At 43.7% G+C, this 14,063-nt stretch overlaps 1 protein-coding gene across 2 annotated transcripts in view; it reads left to right on the top strand.

Annotated features, from left to right (window-relative positions):
• The window catches only part of LOC141123342 (cytosolic phospholipase A2 gamma-like), a 230,560-nt gene that overhangs the window by 153,680 nt on the left and 62,817 nt on the right, over positions 1–14,063 (top strand). For both annotated transcript variants that reach the window (XM_073612048.1, XM_073612049.1), the window contains exons 11-12: positions 1,439–1,474; positions 2,682–2,717. In XM_073612048.1, the coding sequence (XP_073468149.1) occupies positions 1,439–1,474; positions 2,682–2,717 (72 nt within the window). The remainder of the gene's footprint in view (positions 1–1,438; positions 1,475–2,681; positions 2,718–14,063) is intronic.

Genomic DNA, 14,063 nt, shown 5'->3' with positions numbered 1-14,063 from the left:
TTTCTATCATTGTGTTATGTACACACAGTGATTTGACACAAAGTCTCTGGACTCCAGAACCCAATCCAGTAAGGCCTAAAGGCTGAGAAATGGTGGTTTTTTTTTTGGGCTATGTATTTAGCAGCATTGCAACAAAGTTTTGAAGCATTTTCAGATGATTATTATGGCACTGACCTTTTCCCTTTCTTTGCCAGTGATGGAGGTTGTGGAGACCTTTTCACGCTGAGTGCCCTGCCAAGAAGCTGATGTTTGTTGCCTGGGAGGTGGAAGCTTTGATACACCTGTTACCAATCCTGGAGAAAACAAGAGTATCCTTCACTATGCATAAGAGCAAAAGAATATCACCAGCACACCAAGGATCTCCAGAGTGGGTCCTAAGCTTTAATCGACGATCAAATCATTACAGCAGATTGTAACGTTTTGAATTAATGAAGGACCCCTTCATCAGGCATGTGACACATGTGACGTCACATGCCTGATGAAAGGGGTCCTGTGTGGCTCTTAAACATTGCACTCTGCTGTAAAAATGTGATTTTTGATTAAAGCTTAGGACCCACTCTGGAGAACCTTGGTGTGCTGGTGACATACTTTTGCCCTTTTTCATAGTGAAGGATGATTCTGTTTTCTCCAGGATTGGTGATTCCTGGATCGGGAACAGGTATATCCAAGCTTTCACCTCCCAGGTAATGAACGTCTGCTTCTTGGTGACGTTCTTTTGCTCTGACTTGACACGGTTCCAGATGGTGGTCACTTCGGCACCCACTTATACTCACAGCCATTTATACAGGAACGTGTGTGTTGGGAATAGTGCATTGGAACTCCATTATAAATAGAAACCCTGAAGCCCCTAAACCTGCATCAGTGAGAACCCTGTCTGATATATATCCTTTCTGACCCCATGACATGGTGCAGCCCTGTCACAATTAATAGAACAATAGATAGATAGAGCACTCAACTAAACAGTAATCTTCCTTAACTGGCAATAATTCATATTTGATTATATGATGTTTAAAAATGTTACTGTGAAATATAAACTGCACTTCAATGGGTGAGCACAGGAATCAGGTTAGAGAAGCACTACAGCAAGGAGTTTCTTTACAGGAAGTGTCAGGTCTCACACTACAGACAGAAGTCATGTGGATTCAATTTAGGTGTCAAATTGGCTATCCCTGGATTTCTTTTCAATCTAACAGAGTTTTTAGTTGGGACTTTTTTGCTAGTCACTTCACATATTTTTTGAGGTGTATATTGTTGTACATTTCACGGTCTACTCTCTGGACCTTTTTATGGAATTTATCTATATGTTTATTATTTTTTTATTCTTATTAATTGATTGTCACTCATTAATTATATTTAGACTCATAACTAGATTTTATGCACTGCACTTTTTCAATGGTATTATTCTGTACATGTTATCTGTGTGTTTCACTTTATGCAGATAAGTCAGAGACGTTTAGCCCGAAAATGAAGCGAGGTAGGTAACGCTGTGGATGAATTGATATGGTGTCAGATCATGTCCCTTTTGTTAATTGGTGGAGGATGCGGGCACAGGGTTAGAAGCTTCTTCCCTTCCAAGACTTATCAATGTCATTGCAGAAAACAGTGAAACCAGTGTCCTTCACTACAAATAGACACCCTGAAGCCCTTTTAAAATAGATAGAAAGATAGACAGAGCACTAAACTAAACACTAATCTGCCTTAATTGGCAATAATTAACCACTTGAAGACCAGTGACATTCCAGTACAATGCTAGAATTTCGTTGGTTATACCGGGATGATGCAATTTCTTAGAGCCAGTGGCCAGCTCTCTTGTAATAGCAATCGGAGCGGCTAACTATCTGCTCAATTGCATTTACAAGCAGTGGGAGGGGGCGCCCTCCCGCCACCTTCTGTGGCATACACGGACTCTCTACTCACAGCCATTTATACAGGAACGTGTGTGTTGGGAATAGTGCATTGAAACGCCACTATAAATAGAAACCCTGAAGCCCCTAAACCTGCATCAGTGAGAACCCTGTGTGATATATACCCTTTCTGACCCCATGACATGGTGCAGCCTGTCACAATTAATAGAACAATATATAGATAGAGCACTAAACTAAACAGTAATCTTCCTTAACTGGCAATAATTCATATTTGATTACTGTATATGATGTTTAAAAATGTTACTGTGAAATATGAACTGCAGTTCAAGGGGTGAGCACAGGAATCAGGGTAGAGAAGCACTACAGCAAGGAGTTTCTTTACAGGAAGTGTCAAGTCTCACACTACAGACAGAGGTCATGCATAAACCTGTGCAGTGCATGCCTCATGTTTCTGCACCAACTGAAACTGTTCATATAAGACATAAGATTACGAAATAAGGGGGTCACTGGCATTCTGGTGTGGATTTGGGTGTCAAATTGGCTATCTCTGGATTTCTTTCCAATCTACCACAGAGTTTTTAGCTGGGACTTTTTTGATACTTAATTCACATTTTTTTGAGGTGTATATTGTAGTATATCTCACGGTGTACTCTCTGGACCTTTTTATGGAATTTATCTATATGTTTATTATTTTATATTGTTATTAATGGATTGTCACTCATTAATTATGTTTAGACTCATAACTAGATTTTATGCACTGCACTTTTTCAATGGTAATATTCTGTACATGTTATCTGTGTGTTTCTCTTTATGCAGATATGTCAAAGAAGTTTAGCCCGGAAATGGAACAAGGTAGGTAACGCTGTGGATGAATTGATATGGTGTCAAATCATGTCCCTTTTGTTAATTGGTGGAGGATGCGGGCACAGGGTTAGAGGCTTCTTCCCTTCCAAAGACTTTTCAATATCACTGGACTCCAGAACCCAATCCAAGAAATACCAATCCTGCAGAAAACAGTGAAACCAGTGTCCTTTACTACAGACACCCTGAAGCCCTGTCACAATAGTTAGATATATAGCGGTGTGTTGCCACTAGTTACTAACATCTACCATATCACCCTGCTGCTCGACCTTCATATATCACTTCTGAGACAATGAACAGTAATTTTCTTTTTTTTTGTTTTTGTTTATTGGAGGATATAACTTGGTTGGGGAAAGGGGTATGTGGGATGCTCATAGATCAAATTACCTTGCCATCATATTTGTAAATTAGAACTTTGATTGAGCCTTGAAGAATTGATGCACATATATAACATCTACAGTCTCTTCCCTGCATCACCATGCAGATTATTGCTCCTCCTCTGCATAATTCCTGTAGACTATTGTAGCACATTGTGTTTCTTGTCACATCTTCTTCTATATGCAAAAGAAACCACTCTGAATAGTCTCTAATGCTGACTCTGATTGGTTGCTGCTACTAGTCCAGAAGCCTGCAGTACCTCTCCCAGGACATACCTGATGGCAGCTCTCCTCCATCACTGGCAGGTGATTCTCAGTACTCTCCGGCCCTCTGAACTTCCTGCGGTTGCGGCATGCACAGTCCTGTGAGCGGGTGTATGGAGTAGTCTCAATTCCTGATGCACCGGTCCTAAGCGAGTTAATGGCTTCCCACAATGACCGCACCGGGCCCAGGCGTTGACCCCGATCGTGGGTATATGGTACTTGAGGCATAGCATGCACAACCGCTCGACTCCTCCGATCACCCCCAAGGCAAGTCCTCCACAGAGTTCCAGCCAGATGCTGGCATTGACCAACACCCGATCCTGCATTTCAGGTGACCGCTGCACAGCGGGTATCATCTGACCACCCTCCTCCATCTTCTTCTGCCTTGTGTCTGGTGCGCAGCAAGCTGATCTCTCTTTTGCCCCATACACACGGTCAGATTTTCCAATAGAAAATGTCCGATCGGAGCGTGTTGTTGGACATTCCGACCGTGTGTGGGCTCCATCGGACATTTTCCATCGGATTTTCCGACACACAAAGTTTGAGAGCAGGCTATAAAATTTTCCGGCAACAAAATCCAATCGCGTCAATTACGACCGTGTGTGGCCAGTTCCGACGCATAAAGTGCCACGCATGCTCAGAAGAAATTCCGAGACAGAACAGCTCGGTCTGGTAAAATTAGCGTTCACAATGGATACAGCACTTTCGTCACGCTGCAATGTAAAAAATGGTTTAATACAGCGCACTCTCTTTATCTTTACAATGTGAGAAGAATGAAGTCGTTTTGCTGCTCATATTCACACAGACTTCTCACAAACTTCTTTCTTTATTATTTATCGTGATTCCCTCAATATATTTTGATTTTTCACAATATATTTTGATTTTATTTTTTAAAGGCTTTTTTTGGGGGGGGTTGTATTTTTTTCAAGGCTGATCTTTGTTTTATTTTATTTTTAGTTTTACTCCATAATATTTTTGTGTGTGTTTTGTGTGTCAAGTTACCACAACACCATTGATATCTTATATTATTTAATCTCAAAAAGGTTGCTTGGTGTTGGTGTTCCTTGTTAATTTCACATTGTATTTTTGAAATGTACCTGAATCCTCACAAACTGTCCTTTTTTAAGGAAAACACACATAGGCGAGTATAATTGAAACAAAAAATCCTTTTAAGGGCTCAGAACCAAACAAAGAGGGAGGCAACGCTGGAGAAACATCAGAAATTGGCGAAGCCTTGGACCCCCAGGGCACACATCAATTATTTTACATCAAAATTGGTGGCCTGAGGAGTCCATATCTAAGGGAGTGCAGTCTGGTCCAGAAGTCTCAGAGATCATGAAAGCAGCAGATGACATCTGTGTCCCCAGGCTGTGGTACTACAAGAGGCTGCATCTTTTGCCAGACCAGACTGAACCCAGTTCATCACTCTCTGGTCTTCTTTCCACGCTTCCTTCCACGCTGTGGCTCTGGTGTTGGAGATGTGGCAGGAGGAGGAGTAGGACCTGGAGGAGGAGGAGGAGGAGTAGGACCTGGAGGAGGAGGAGGAGGAGTAGGACTTGGAGGAGGAGGAGGACTATGTGTGAGGTTACAAATGTGGGTAGCACATGTTATTTGGGCCCTCACCCCTTATTGAAAGCTTCCAAAATTAAGGACTCACACAGGAGTCATTGGCCCTCCTCCATCTGCAGCATTTTGCAGGCAGTTATGCAAGCAAAGTCCTCCTCCACACTGTGGGGGCTTCTCAGGGCCTCTGTAGCCTTCCAAAAGAGGCCTATGGCAGCCTCCTCCAGGTTACTTCTCTTCCTGCCACTTTGTCTTTGAAGGTGGAGGGGAGGGACTTGGATATCAGGCAGCCTGCTGGGCCCGGCCACCTCCTGGCTGAGACTTCCCTGTGTATGAAAAAGGGACATGGTTGTAGTTTTTGCATCATCAATCACAATCATAAATTAGTACTCCAAACTAACATCTAGTTAACATCATTGATTGGACAACCAGAAATATTTAGAAGAATGCTATACCTGGCTCAAGCTGGGCTCCTCCACATGTTTCTGCCTGGAAGGCCCAGGTTGGGTGTCAGAAGCCTCAGCTGGGGGGGAAGGAAGCGTGGAAGGAAGACTGGAGAGTGCTGGCCTGGGTTCAGTCTGACCTACCAGAAAATGCAGCCTGTCATAGAACCACAGCCTGGGGACATAAATGTCATCTGCAGCTCCAGATCTTTGGGAATCCGTGACCTTCTTGTGCTCCCTTAGATAAGTGCTCCTCAGGCCACCAATTAGGATCTTCAAATAGGTGATGTCTGCCGTGGGGATCACCGTCTTCACAAATTCCAACAAATTATCCAGCGCTGCCTTCCTCTTTGGTTCTTATATTCAGGGTGGTTTATCTCCCATAGACAGGGCAGCTCCCTGAACATATCAATGAAGATTGCCATAAAGTCCTCATCTTTCAAGATATCCATTTTCACTGCAAGACACAACACAAGACCAACCCTAATGTCAGCCTAAAGTCTTCTAAACTTGTGCAAATACAGGCCTCAATCTAGAAGCAGTATAGGCCCAATGTTAAATCTTACCTTCGTTATCACGATCGGCGCCTCCGTTACTCCTTCCTCCGCTCATAGATCGTACGTAATACGCACATGTGTTACGCTTTATAGACACTGCGCATGCATGAAACTCCGCCCGCCCCTGATGTTCTTTCTAGTCTATTCCCCACCCCTTCTCGTTCGGTGCAGTGGGGAAGAGCACATGGCGGAGTCAGAGCAGGTGTCTGATATTTACACCAACGAGGAGGAGGAGGAAAGCCCGGAGCTAGAAACGTCCCGATCCAGAAGGAGACGATATAAGGCATCAAATATGTCCTTTGGGGAGATGTTGGAGATGGTCGACATAATGAAGAGGGCCGACTATGATGGAAAGTATGGACCTTACCCCAACCCCAATGTCAGAAAGGCCAAGATCATGGCGAAAGTTGTCAAAAGTCTGCACCGGAATTTCGGGGTACGACGATCGAAAGATCAGCTCAGGAAGCGGTAGTCGGACCTAAAATTAAGAGAGCATGAGCAGTACAGAAAGATCCGGAGAGTGCTGCAAAAAAGTAAGTAGTTGTGCTGTGTTCCTATTCTTTTTGTGTTTATTATGTTCGTGCTGCTCCATGTGCTTTTCTTAACTGTTATAGTTGCTTTTCTTAATAGTTATGTTCATGGGCACATTATTCGTTCGTATCAAACATTTTTCTTTCGGCCTATAAAACACCATTGTTTGGGCCATATGAATTTGCCCACATTTTTTAGGGCCTACTTGTCTGAAAATAATTTGGTTGTGTAGATGGGTTTGTTACTAGAATGAAATGCAAACTAGATTCTGTGTAAGGAGAGGACACTCAGCAGCTGTTTAGACATCTGGACGCTGGAGCACTAGTGTGGGACACAAGAAACCCTTTTTATTAGGGGTCCCACACAGGTGCTCCAGTGGATACTATAGGGGTGTCTCCATCTGTGAAGCTTGTAAAAAAACAGGTAAATTATTGAAGCTTGACAAAGGACACAAAAAATTCAACATATTTGAACTCAGCCAAAATAGACAATTGTACCCCACTTCCAAGCAATGTTTCATATTTATAGTTCTTCCCTCAAATATCTGTGTGCTAAGTATACAATTTTTTTTTTTTTACATAGGGGAGAAAAGACTCGGAGGGCACCCCTCACCCGAGGAGACCAGAGACCCCCCACCTCTGGAAGAAGGGAAAATCCAACCAAGACAAGAAGAGCAGGAGGAGGAAGATGTGGTGGAAATTGGCACCACAACAGGTGAGTGTCTGCGACCACAGGCTCAGGTAAGAAATGGATGCCGGCATATTTATAATACCTGGGTTTTTTTGGTTTCTATCTTTTTAGGTGGTCGTGATGTTGTGGATCCAGATCCTTTCACCTCAGAAAGTGCACAGATCCTGATTGGGGAGATCATGAGGTCTAATAGGGACTTGGAAAACATCAAGAAAAACATCAATGATGTTCTTCAAAAAAATAAGAACATCATTGATGTTTTGGGGAGAGTTTAAAACCCCTCCAAATCCATTTGTTTTTTGGTGTGCTACAATTTTAACATTTTTTGTCAAATAGTAGAAAAGCCAAATTTTGAAGAGGCACACAGTGTGTCAACATGTGCTACCTGCCATCACGGGGGTTCAATGGATGCGTTTTGGGGGTGCAACCTCTTCCTCAATAATAAAGTAGCTGAGAGAAAGGGGTTGCTCCCCCAAAACACGTCCCTTGATCCCCCGTGATGGCAGGTAGCACATGTTGACATTCGGCTATTTGTGTGCATCTTCAAAATTTGGCTTTTCCAGGGGTGACTTCACCCCATCTGAATGCAATATCAAACACAGTTTGTAAATACTCATGATATTACCTTCAAGTTCTACCAAATGTGAACTTTGTAAGTTCAAGATTTGTGTCTTTCTTGTTGGTTTTAAACATGCCTGTTTTATCTTAAATGGACATTTCTACTTTTTCTAATGCGACCCCAAACATTGTTATACAACAAACATGTTGGTTTGTTTTAAAAACCTTTTCTAAATGCACATCTGATTGTGCAGGTATTAAAAAGATTGTTAATCAAGAATGTGTGGATTATGGTCTCAACGCTCCAACACTTTTGTGGTGATGTAATTGCTGCTTTCTGTGACAATGGTGGTTATTTCCTAAGGGCAAATCCACTTTGCACTACAAGTACAGTTTCAAGTGTACTTGTAGTGCAAAGTGTCTTTGCCTTTAGTAAATAACACCCAACAGTGCTTTGTAAGGTTACACAATCACACCATTTTCAGGAATCAACACATTTCTGCCAGGGTCAGCTAAAAGAAACACAAGCAGCAAATGTCACCAAAGATTTGCTTAATTTTTTTTTTATTATTTGAAAAAGGTTTCACACATTGTCTGGCATATTGATAGCCCCCCTACCCGTAAAGAATTCAAGGTATCTTAGCCGGACATCACGGGCACTCAGGGAGGGCAAGCCAGGACGGCCACTTGCAAGCGCGGTCAGGGTTGGTTCATTTTGAATTCCCACCTCAGGCCCAACTGAGCCAGCATAATTGGCAGAATGTTTCCGTAAAAAGTTGTGTAGAACACAGCATGCCAGGATAATATGATTCAGTTTATACTCCGCCATATGTATGGGTGTAAGAAATAGGCAGAACCGGCTGGCCATGATTCCAAACGTGTTCTCCACCACTCTTCTGACTCTGGCCAGCCGGTAATTAAAAACCCTCTGGTCCGGGGTGAGGGTCCTCATCGGGAATGGCTGCATAAGATGGTCCCCCAGCGCAAAGGCTTCATCCGCAACTAAGACAAATGGGAGTCCTTCCACATTGTCTTCTGGAGGTGGCAAGTCCAAGCTGCCATTCTGGAGACGCCTGTAGAACTCCGTCTGGGCGATGACTCCACCATCGGACATCCGGCCATTCTTCCCCACGTCCACATACAGAAATTCATAAGTAGTCAACACCACCGCCAACATCACAATACTATTGAACCCCTTATAATTATAATAGTATGACCCCGAGTTGGGTGGTGGGACAATGTGGACGTGTTTCCCATCAATTGCCCCTCCACAGTTAGGAAAGTCCCACTGCTAGGCAAAGTGGGAGGCCACAGTCTGCCATTCCTGTGGCGTGGAAGGAAACTGTGGAGTAAAACCAAAAAAAAATTAGTCTTTTTGCACATAAACATGAAAAGCAGATTAGACACAAACATTCTTGGCCAACATCAAGATAACATTTATTTATGGGAATGTTTAAATACCAAAGTATAAGGTACACCTATCATATCCCCCCCCTCTCATGGGCCATTTCTAACATTATAGGGGGGGGGGACTCTTGGACAGGTAACCCACTCCACTTCATTGAGAGATGAATGCCTAAATAATGGGTATTACTTTGCTTTGGGGAATTTATCCATACATCTGACCACAAAAGAGATGGGTATAGTGTATATGGGTTTGGCAAAGTCAGCAGATGATTGAGGATAGATAGAGAATTGGTATCAGCTGACTTAGCAGTTGGGGGGGAGGGATGGTTCCAAATGATTTGGGGACCCCCCAAAAAAAGCCTCTGGCACTCTGCCTGAATTTAAAGCACAAATCACATTTAAAAACATTTTAGGGGTGTTTGGGGTAAAGCACTACTATGGAGCTGATAAAATACATTGTTAAGTGACTACATGAGGTGAATATAGGGCCAGGAGAGCATGCTGGGGAGGTAAGTGAAGGCAAATATGTATGAAGGACAACAAAAATAATTACAAAAATATCCAGCATGCATGAGGACAAAGGGGACATTCACAGCATATTACAATCATGGTAATTAGGGAATGAGGAAAGAAATACAATATATTATCAAACATTAAATACAATAAAATGTGATATTAAAGGATAAAAATCTTAACTTAATATACTCCTTCTGCAGGACCTGGATGATGGCAGAACAGGTCTCTGGGATAATGATCCCCAGAGCCTGGGGGGGGGATGGCTGTCGAGAACTTCAAGTCCTGCAGACTTCTCCCTGTCGCCAAGTACCGCAGGGTGGCGACGAGCCTCTGCTCCGGAGTGATGGCTTGCCTCATGCAGGTATCCTGCCTGCTGATACAGGGGGTCAGCAAAGCCAACAAACGGTGAAATACGGGGTCCGTCATCCGGAGAAAGTTCCTGAAATCTTTAGGATTATTCTCACAGATCTCACGGAGCAAAGGCATATGACAGAACTGGTCACGCTGAAGCAACCAATTCTTGGTCTATGAACTCCTCCCCACCCTGTTCATGGACTGGACTTGTGTCAAGGTCAGGGCCCCCGCACAGCACGAACTCTATGAGGAGTACGTATACGCAACATGGCTAGAAAACGGTCGGCTGCTCAGAACGAAGTAACAGAACGCACTGAAGAACAGCAAGGCCTGTGAAGAGCGACCTGAAAAACAGTAACAAACAAATAAGAACACAATGACAAGTCAATGGTACTCGCTGCACGCACTGAAGAGCAGATACAAACCCACAAGCACAAACTGAACAGCAGAAAACGATCTGAAAACCATGAATCTGAAAAAGCGCGAATTGTCTCTCACCAAATTTTTACTAACACGAGATTAGCAAAAGGAGCCCAAAGGGTGCCGCGCTTGGTTCTGAACTGGCCTTTTCTAGTCTCATCGTACGTGGTGTACGTCACCGCGTTCTTGGCGATCGGAAATTCCATCAACTTTGTGCGACCGTGTGTACGCAAAACAAGTTTGAGCCAACATCCGTCTGAAAAAATCCATGGATTTTGTTATCAGAATGTCCGATCAATGTCCGATCGAGAGTACGGGACATTACTGTTCTCCGCTGGGGCGTAACTCCCCCACACGCTCGTTGTTTCAGCGTGCGAGGAACTGTAAGCAGACTTCAGGCAGCATGCGCTGTAGTGACACCTGGTGGCAGGCGCTGATATACTTCAAAGCACTGTCCAGGCTGAACTTTTGTAAACTGTGTCACTGAGGCTGGAAACTGAAGGCAGGCAAACTATACAGTGATTACCAGTAACAGAGTAAAGTCTCTCCTGTAACATCCTACTGTGTGGGACTGACTGTACAGCATCCCGTCATAGACACCCCCTCGTTGCATTCTGTTACTAGGGGCAACAGCAGACATTCACAAATTCCTTTTACTGTGTTAAGCAGAATTAATAAAGTTACTTGAATTTTATGCAATGCAGTGGGTAATGCCCGTGCCGTACAGAGCGCTGGACATATTTGTAATCCAGAGCGCGATCGTTCACCGTGGTTGCCACGGGTGATAGCACATGGTTACAGTCACTGGTTGCAGGGCTTATCGCGGTAGTGAGTGTCCATTGAGGCAACTGGGTGCAGGGGCATGATGGCAGCGCTGATCCTGGACAGTTGCTATGGGCAACAACATTTGGTAACAAGCTTGGATTTAGTTGCTATGGGCAACAGCATGTGGCAAAAGTCAATTTTGACGGCAAACACTGTCCTTTGCTCATTATACCCCAAACTTGGCAAAACAGGCAAATTCTCCCTGGGTTTTTGACGGTTGCTAGGGGCAACAGCTAGCAGGTTAACTGTGAAGGTGGATCTCGGTGGGACCTCCAAATGTAGCGGTGTGTTGCCACTAGTTACTAACATACACCATATCACCCTGCTGCCCGACTTACATATATCACTTCTGAGACAATGAACAGTCATTTGCTTTGTTTTGTTTTTGTTTATTGGGGGATATAACTTGGTTGGGGAAAGGGTATATGGGATGCCCATAGATCAAATTACTTTGCCATCATATTTGTAAATTAGAACTTGATTTGAGCCTTGAAGAAATGATGCGCATGTATAACATCTACAGTCTCTCCCCTGCATCACCATGCAGATTATTGCTCCTCCTCTGCGTAACTCCTGCAGACTATTGCTCCCAGGAATCCTTCCCTCCTGCACAAACTTATTCTGTAGCACATTGTTTCTTGTCACATCCTCTTATATATGCAAAAGAACCCACTTGGTGGACTACTGTTCCCAGCTAGTCCAGCTTGCAAATCCTGTGCCCTCGGGCTGCATCAATTTGACACTATTACCCACAGTCTCTCTTCTGCTCCAGGAGTCCTCATCAATGACCATGCAAAGATGAGGACTTCATCCATGACCGTGTAAGGATGAAGTTCCCTCACAGACTCCCTGGCATGTCTCCACATCCAACACTCCACTGTAGTACACTCACAGACCTTTCTCTGCCCCGAGTCCATGATGGAAAACTTAACTGGACCGTACTTTCCGACAGCTTCTCCTGCCCCTCTGCTCCAGGAACTCATCAATGATGTGTAATGGTGAGGATTTCACCCATCACCGTGTAAGGGTGAAGCTCCCTCACAGCTCTCCCGGGCCTCCTCCCGAGATCGACACAACCCCCCCACATAGGGGTGCCCTCCTGCTGCTGTCTAGTACTCCATTCTCCACTTCTCTCGGCCAACTCCTCCCAGTGGCCTGTTACCTCAGCTTATATAGGAGGCCTGCCCCCTGTCGATTCCAGTTGGGGATTGGTCAGGGCTCCTCACATGAGCTGCCTGCCACTGCAGTTCTAGGCCCTGCCCCTCTCCCAGAACATTCTCACTGGAAGCAGGGGAGGCGCCTCAGAACCAAAGTACAGGTGGTCACACCCACTGCTACAATAACCACTCCCTGCCCCTAGATCAAAAACAAACAGGCCTAGCTTGCAGCATAGGCCTGCCTAAATTTACCTGTGCTGACAGTTTCCCTACCAAAAAATCCTCACTCTAGCACCTACCTATGGTAGAGGGTGCTACAGATAGAAAGATACAGTAATCTGCCTTAACTGGCAAGAATTACCCACTTAATGACCAGTGACGTACCCGTACAATGCTGGAATTTCATTGGTTATACTGGTATGATGCCTGTGGCAGTTTTTTTAGAGCCGGCAGTCAGCTCTCTTGTAATAGCAATCGAAGCTGCTAACTATCTGCTTAATTGCTATTACAAGCAGCGGGAGGGGATGCCCTCCCCTTCCGCCACCTTCTGTGGCATGCACGGGTTCTCCCGTCCTACCAGGTGACCCGAGCGACAAGCTGGTGCATCCGCCGGCTGGCCAGACGACCACCTTCCTAGCCATTCTTAGGCTTTCCCATCCCACCGAACGCAATCAGCAATCATCCTACACATGTGAGGTATCGCCATAAACGTCAGAACGAGACCTCCTGTGTAAATCTAAAGTGGTAACCTGTAAAGGCTTGCTTTTAAAACGTCACCTATGGATAGTAAAATTTTCATCGCTTGTTGCCATTGCATGGACTTGAGCAATTTGAAAGCATGATAATTGTAAAACATAAATATATCTATGTATTTATTTATTTTTACAAACTGCCACCAGTCAGTTTGCCTAATCACTGCCACACTAGTCATATCGTATTAGTCTGGTGACAATATGTAAAAAAGAATATGCAAGAACAACAAATTTTATTTAATTTCTTAGTTTTCCAAAATATTGTGACAGAAAATTAAAACTTCAAAAAACTCACAACACCTCTTACTAAATACCTTGGGGTGTCTACATTCCATAAAGGGGTAATTTGGGGGCGTATTTGTATTGTCCTGGAATTTTAGGGCCTGAAGAAATTAGATCGGCCGTCAGTACATCAGGATTTATCAATTTCCAAATATATCCCATAGTTTGTGGAATCTATAATGTATTAGATGGGAGATCAAGAAATACAAAGTAATATTCATTATAAACATTAATCAGACAGGAGATAGATACAAAGTAACATTGTTTATAAACATTGATCAGACAGGAGATAGATACAAAGTAACATTGTTTATAAACATCGATCAGATGGGAGAAATTGGTATACAAAGTAACATTGTTTATAAACAGTGTTCATAGGTAAAAATGTTTCTATTTGTCTTTTTTGCTCATTATGTATTGCTGGTTTTTAGGCCGGACATATACTAATAACATAGAGATATTTATTCCAATCTCTATACAGCTTTCTCATGCTTTTTTCCATCATCAGTGCAGTATATGGAGATCATGGCTTCTATGGAGGAGGGGTTATGGATGGACACAATACAACCATGCAGGTCATGGTGGGCTAAAAGGAACCAAACCCCCCACCGATGATGGCCAACTACAAGATGTGTGAGGAT

This window comes from Aquarana catesbeiana, linkage group LG01 (genome assembly GCF_042186555.1).
Source record: "Aquarana catesbeiana isolate 2022-GZ linkage group LG01, ASM4218655v1, whole genome shotgun sequence".
NCBI classification, from domain to species: Eukaryota; Metazoa; Chordata; class Amphibia; order Anura; family Ranidae; genus Aquarana; species Aquarana catesbeiana.
Note: the sequence above shows the minus strand (reverse complement) of the source record. Positions and strands in the feature narration are given on the sequence as shown.